This window comes from Galeopterus variegatus, unplaced genomic scaffold, assembly GCF_000696425.1.
Source record: "Galeopterus variegatus unplaced genomic scaffold, G_variegatus-3.0.2 Scaffold3787, whole genome shotgun sequence".
In the NCBI taxonomy this organism is placed as follows: domain Eukaryota; kingdom Metazoa; phylum Chordata; class Mammalia; order Dermoptera; family Cynocephalidae; genus Galeopterus; species Galeopterus variegatus.
Window position 1 is genome coordinate 232040 of NW_007729898.1, and position 7365 is coordinate 239404.

Here is a 7365-nt window from a genome sequence, read left to right on the forward strand (position 1 = left end):
AAGCTCTTGTGTGTATTTTCCATGACAGAATATATCAATTCAGGCTAGCCACAGTTTACTGGCTCAGTGGTAACATGTGCAACTACCCTATCGGACAGTACACAGTTAGAAACCATGTATTCATGCATTTAAAAACAACTCTTTGGCATCTTTTAAAATGATGAAACAACATTAAAAAGTGACCGTCTTCCTTCAGTTACTTTTAAAAATTATTTGTCAAGTGTTAATTTTAAAGAAACTTTCAGTGGTAAAAGGATATCACTTGCTATAAATAGAAAGTTACCATCAAGTGCAAAATGAAAATGTAATAACATTGTACCTGGACAGTATATTGAGTCTGATGCCTATTCTGAAAAAGGCAAAGATTTGTGGGTGTTAGAGAGGTGTGAAAGACATGCCAGTACCAAGTCGAGACGACTCCTTGTCATAATCCCTTGAATTGAAAGACAGCTAATGCCATGCCCACGTATCATCCAGAACCATCTCGTGTTAAGTCTTGTTCTGCTAGTTCTGCACTTACACTTGCTCTGCAACTTCATTTTTTTTGCTGAAGAGGACTTCCCCTTGCCAATGGCCGTCTTTGTAACTCAGGTGCTATACCTGGACAACCGCAGGTCCCACCCTGGCAGGTTGTCGGAACATTTGGTAGTGGCTGATACAGGCTGGGAAACATTCCATCCTACTGCCTGCCCCATCACTATGAAAAAGTGAGAAGTAATCTTGTGTAGCACCCTTTTACCTACCTATTTAAATTGTGGTACAGTAGAACCAGGGAAAGAGGATATAAGGACATTCCATTTGGAAAAGTAGAGAAATACGGTTTTCCTCTAGAAATATACTTAGAAGTTTATTTCAAGCGTTAAAGAAAATTAAATGAGTTTATTGAGTTAGCAGCTAAAAGATGTGGGGATGAATCTTGACAAAGCTTCTGCAAAGCAAGATTCTAAAATAGATTAGTCAGAACTTCATTCCTCGGAGCTGCTCACATAACTAATTACCAAGGGCAATAATAGGAATATCTAGTGTAAATTACCATTTAAATAGCTTTTAGAATTTTGAAAGAGGAATGGGAGTGTATGCCAAAATAGTCTTCTAAACTCAACCATGTCAGGTGACAGTATATCATGATATAACAACACAGTAGAGAATGCTATTTTAAACAAGTTGCCGTTATTGGCCTACATACTTGTTTATTTAAGCGATACTATGTTGAGTATAAATTTACATGATTCAATAAAGCATGCCCTTACTATACTGCTCCCCTACATTGAAAAAGAAGCCTTAGAATCCAAGAGTTAAGGTAGATGTTTATTAGTCTTTGTTTGATCCCCCCCCCCCACACACACCTCCCGAAACCTATGAACTGGGTTTAGAACCAGGATTACACATATGGAAAAACAACACATTGGTTTAATTTTCAGAATTATTCTTCCAAAAAAAATTGAACAAATAAAGAGAAAAAAGAACGGCAAGAGGGTGAATAGTTAGAGAGATGTGAAACTCTGCTTCATCTACACTTTTTCTTGTTGATTATCCCTTTGTGGTTTTTAAGGGTTCTAAATTTCTTTCATTGGATGTTCACCTTTTGGTAATTGTGCTGATCAACAGTACTTTGCTCAGAGGAAGTGCAAGAAGATGAAACTCACACAAATCAATGTATTGCTTTAACAGGCCAGCTAAAATGTTCGGGAAAGATGAGCTTTGGGGGGATGTTAGCTCAACATTACTGCAACCTTACCAAGATCAACTATGGGCACCATATTGTTTAATACAAATCATCCATGCCTGATACCAAAAGACTTGTGCTTACTGGCTGGTGCTGAGAATAAGAAGGAAAAGTTCATGAATGAATTAACCAGAAATCTTTTTGTGAACATGTTCATGGTAGAAGTCCATTTGGGGCACTGGTTTTACCCTTTCAGTGGAAGTTTTATTTTTTTCATCTCTGATTTGTGAGTTATGACCAGTAAGTGTTAATTTAGTGACCCTTTTATTCCTTACCCACCTAAAAGGTAACTCCATCCAGGCAGCCCATTTCTGCCTGAGTGTACCAATTTAATGACTTACATGGTCAGTACAAACGCCAGAGGGATGGCTGCGGTAGCGATCGCGGGTTCACAGCGTCTCCACCCACTCCCCTCCTGGTGCTCAGGGCTTCTTTGGGCTGGGCTTTGCAGCCCCTGCCATCCCATCCTTTGTTTTGGGGAGGTAGCTGGCTGTCAGAAGCTACCTCCACCACCTGGCTGCTGTCCTCTGGATTTTCTTCTTCTTTTTATGAAAGAGGGACACCCCCAAACTCAGTGGTAGAAAGGGGGATGGGCAGAGGTTGGGAGAGCAGCATCTGCTGCCTGTGGCACGCAGGTGACTAGCAAGAGCTTTGCTGCCTTTTCTTTAGGTCTGCAGCTACTGCGACTGTTCCCCACTTCACGCTTCTCCACAGCAGGTTGTAAATAGAGAAAATAAAGATGGAAAAGCCCCACATGTGCTCATTACATACAACCAATTGTCTTCTTGTACCAACTAGTATACTATTGGATTATGAACACGGGTCTCCGGGTAATGGTGGGAAGGCAGTGATGGGTGCATTTACCTGTCTTGCCTACCCCCACCCTCCTGTCCCGGGGCCACTCACCATTTACAGAGCAGTGTGGGATCTCAGGCTCTGTCCCGAGGGCAAAATAATATCACACCTTTAAAATATATACTATTTCTGGTTCTGTAGATATTCTGCATTTTTTGACTTAGTGTAAATTCAATTATTGCATTTTGTTGGGTTAGCATTAAAGACTTTAATAAAAGCAGTGCTTTTCTGATAGCTTATAGTTCATGTGGTACAGCTATGAATAAAAATAACATGTAATGAACTGCATGGATAATAGGTTATTATTTTTGTTTTAAAAACATGGGAAGTTGGACTAGGTGAGTCATTTTCAGATGATGAACAGTGAAACCCCAAATTTCAGGCTCCTTAGGGATCCTCTTTGTGGGGCTGTGTGGCCAGGGCTTCTGGGCAGCTCTGCTTTTGTTTTAGGGGCTTCTGTATAAGGTTGCAATTGCTAAAAGCATTTGACAACTTAAAAGCATTTGAAAACCATTGAAATAGATTTCTATTTTAATTTTGTCTGTCAACCCTGCCCTACATCTCCTTCTTTCTTAAAAAAAAAAAAAAGGTCTTGAGGCAACTTTATGTCCACAATTCCTTGGAATATTTTTCTTTCTTTTCTAATGAGAAAATGAGGACAAAGGGAAAATGAAGATACAAAATGGAACCAAAGGCAGGAAAATATTAGCTTACCATTTTTCTAGTAGCCCATTTTGTAGTATATTAGCACTAGCCCTCTTCTTGAGCTGGAAATGCTGGGCAGTGGCTAAGACTATAATAAAATGAATCCTGTGCTAAATAGTATTTGTGTGTCATGACATTGGCACACAATGAGCATTTATCACCACATTTAACATCCCTTTGGATTAGTCATTGGTATTTAATAGGGACATTGTTTCTCGTGAGGGAATCTAGACTTGGTGCTTTTGATTATGTCTCAGGTGTGTTACCTGGACAGACCTGCTTCTTTCTCCATGTTTGGGTTCTTAGTGGCTTAGTTTTCCAGCAAAGAGCTTTATTTCTGTATATGCAGGTGGTGCTGCAGCTGCTTATTAGAAGCCGTGTGATCCCAGCAGCCACTTGCCTGGGTGGAAACCCACTGCCCCTTACAAGTTGTATCTCCTGCTGCATTGTTATGTAGGCTGATTATACCCTGTGTTGATCCTCATAGTCTCCCAGTAATTACCTCCTCCTCCCAACCCCCCTGATCACCCCTACCTATAATTAAAGAGAAGAATGGAAGAGGGAGCATGTAGTTGACAAGCTGACAGGTGTGTTGCTGCTGCAAGAGGGGCCCATGCACGGAACAGATCAGATCACAACCAAAGTCACCACATTTTCCAAAATGGGTTCTCCAAGTGACCTTTTCAGTATAGCCCACTTGTGGCACCACAGGGGCTATCTAGCAAATACCCATGACCAATGTCAGAAATCAGAACTGTTCTGGGATTATGTGTTTAAGACTTTGCAAATCCTCTTTTGAAATATATCCTCTGCCAAGAAGTCCTTTAGGGATGGCAGTGGCCTGCTTGTTACTCTCCAGCACAGCATTGTTTTGTTTTTGTTTTCTCTTTAATCCTCAGAACACACATCTCAAACTTAATAGTTTCCTTTGTGAAATAAAAAATGCATATGTAAATTCACAAATTTGAATGCTTAGAAAATGCTTATGTCGATCCTGTATGACAGTAAGGAACCAAAGAAGCCATTCAGTTTAGCTCCATCCACTCTTTTGGATTTCAGCACAACATTGAAATCTAACAATCTGTACCATCTTCTATGATTTACTAACTTTCATGTGTTTTTAAAACCGTATGCATTTTTTTACCTTTCAATAGAGGAATTTAAATGTAAGCTAGGTGATTATCAGCTCATTGTAGAATGCTGATAAAGAAAGCAGTTTAATTTGTCATTACAATAGGGTGGATGGGAGGGGATGGTTCTACCTTATTTTTTGTCTTTACATGCAAAAGTTTGTGCTATTTAAATCCCCACACTGAGTTTCTCGAGTAAACAATGGGAGGGATTAAGAATTGCAGGCACTGGTTTATCAGTTCATTCTTTAATGTGTCATTCGTGCTGTCTGCCTCTCATGTGTCCAGTGTCACCTCTGTTTTACTTCCCCTAGGGAAAGGCAGGTATGGTGAGGTGTGGAGGGGCAGTTGGCAAGGGGAAAATGTCGCCGTGAAGATCTTCTCCTCCCGGGATGAGAAGTCATGGTTCAGGGAAACAGAACTGTACAACACTGTGATGCTGAGGCACGAAAATATTTTAGGTAAGTACAAGGATAGTCCCCTCATTAATCGTATTTAGATAGAAATAATTGCCTGCCTTTCTCACTCTGTTTTGGTAAATGTGAATTTGAGAGTCTCTCATGAAAAGCAATGTAAGGATTCTCAGCATTCGTACACTGTTTAATTTTCTTATACTACCAATTTCTTGTTTAAATCTGCAAATAAGTTTTAAGATTCTCTGGACGATGAAAAGGAAATCCGTTATTGCTTCTTCTTATTCCTACATCTGCAGATTGTTATTTAAGCAACAAAAATTTGCCCCATATTGTTCATTTCAAGGCTTCATTGGTTGTTCTACTTACCCCACCCTTTTTGAATATTTATTACTTGAATCAAACTGAGAAAGATCTTTGGACTATTTCCTAGAGATTCACAGCTCCCAGGGACATCGTAATTAAATGCACATTCCCTCAAACGAGGCATCATTTTTAAAGCCCAGATTTACAGAAGAATTCAGCATGCATTTTAATTTTGAAACTAAAGCTTAGCAACACTTGTGAAATATGTAAAGTGCCCATTGAAATACCGCTATGGCAGTATAAAGGATGAGCGTATTCCTTGGGCCCGTTGACTTCTGTATTTTTGAAAAGTTTCTCTAAATATGTATGGTGAATGCTGCCTGGAGTGCTTTTTTAATAGTGGATATAAATTTTATATAAAATTTAATTGTATAGGATAGTGTTAGCCACTTTTGGCTATTGGATTAGGTCTGACTTATTGGAAGGCCGTGGTAGGAATTTATTTCTATTCCTGTACTGCCAATTTAGTATTTAAATCTGAGTCAAGTTGTCTGCAAATAAGAGTTGATAGTTGTTCAAAGCTTTGCTTCAATGATGTGGTGGTTATGTTCCATCTTAGAATTGTTTCAGTTTCTGCTGTTGATTTCTCTTTCCTTTACCCCTTGGGCCTTAGTCATCCCCTAATCCTCCTCACTTGTACTGTTGATATCAGCTTCCCATTTCCAATCCTTCTTCACACGGAGTTGTCTTTCATTGAGGAGCTCAGATAATTCTGCTCAAAGTATCTTTGATGACTCCCAAATTGCCTGCAACATTTGTGACTTCTGAGTGTGGCATTCAAGACTCCCTATTTGGGGCTCCAACATTTATCTACAAATATGCTCATAATATTTGCCATCCCTTGGGATTGCATCTAGGTCTGTAGGTATTTGTTCACGTTGTTCTTAATCACTCACTGTATTAGTCCATTTTCTGTTGCTCATAACAGAATCTCTGAAACTGGGTAATTTATTAGAAAGTGAAATTTATTTCTTACAATTTTGGAGGCTGGGAAGTTCATGGTCCAAGAGAGGGGTGCATCTGGTGAGAGCCTTCTTTTGGGTGGGAACTCTCTGCAGGGTCCTGTGGGAATGCAGGGCATCTCATGGTGAGAATGGCATGAGCAAGAGCATTAACTTGTTCTCGTTACAAAGCCATCAGAACCACTCCCTGATAACTCATTAATGAATTAACCCATTCATGAGGGAAGGGCCTCAAAATCTAATCACCTCTTAAAGGCCCCACCCTTCAAATACCATAACAGGATTTCCTTCCCTCTTCACGCTGTTAACACTGGTCAGATTTCCAATACATGAACTTTTGGGGGGACACATTCAACCCCTAGTACTTGCTGTCCCCTTCCCACTTTCCCGTAAAACTGGTAAGGCAAGGGCACATGGTAAGTGCTCCGTAAATATTTATTAAATTGGATTTAATCACAAGGCAAATTTGAAAGTCATCTTTGCAGTGTAAGTGTGATTTGTGTATAAGAAGTTAGGTTCCCTTAGTGTGATCACATAGGGTAAAATATTGTCCATTTCATCTGTGGACATTTTGAATTCATGGGATCTTTCTACCGTCATAGTAGTCACAGCCATATGGATTGGTCTTACTGTGTAGTCCTTCTAGTTGAGAAAGCTCATAGAAAATTTTTGTTAAACTTTTGCCATTGCTTTACCAGTTTTATGGGTATAGAGAGTTTGTTTTGTGGGATTTTTTTTTTAACCAAAAAAGAATTACATTTTGAATATCAGATCATGATTCCCCCAACCCATGAGTATTGCTAACTCTAGGCCCCCCAATGCATAATTAAATTACACACACACACACACACACACACACACACACACCCACACACACACCCTCCCACCCTACATATACTTATATACATACATGTAAAACTCTGGGCCCTGATTGTTTATCTTCTTGATTAAACCTATGAAACAATATCTTTCAAATGGACTAGTTTGAATTTCTGCTCCTTCTCTGCTGCGTCTGGTGTGGAAGTTTACAGGTGACTAATAGGAGCCTGTGCCAGTAGTCTGGAAGTCTGGGAAACTGATTTTACTCTGAGCACCATTAGAGGCCCACTATGTGACTTTGGGTCAAAGTTGTGTCTTTCTGGGCTGGCTCGGTGGCGCACTGCTACAGTGCGCCGCTTGGGAGTGCGGCGGCGCTCCCGCCGAGGGTT

At 40.0% G+C, this 7365-nt stretch overlaps 1 protein-coding gene across 1 annotated transcript in view; it reads left to right on the forward strand.

The window, feature by feature from the left end:
• ACVR1 (activin A receptor, type I) overlaps nucleotides 1-7365 on the forward strand; it is a gene marked incomplete at its 3' end in the record, with an annotated part of 55433 nt that overhangs the window by 39223 nt on the left and 8845 nt on the right. The window contains exon 5 of the mRNA XM_008585985.1: nucleotides 4731-4877. Within this exon, the coding sequence (XP_008584207.1) occupies nucleotides 4731-4877 (147 nt within the window). The remainder of the gene's footprint in view (nucleotides 1-4730; nucleotides 4878-7365) is intronic.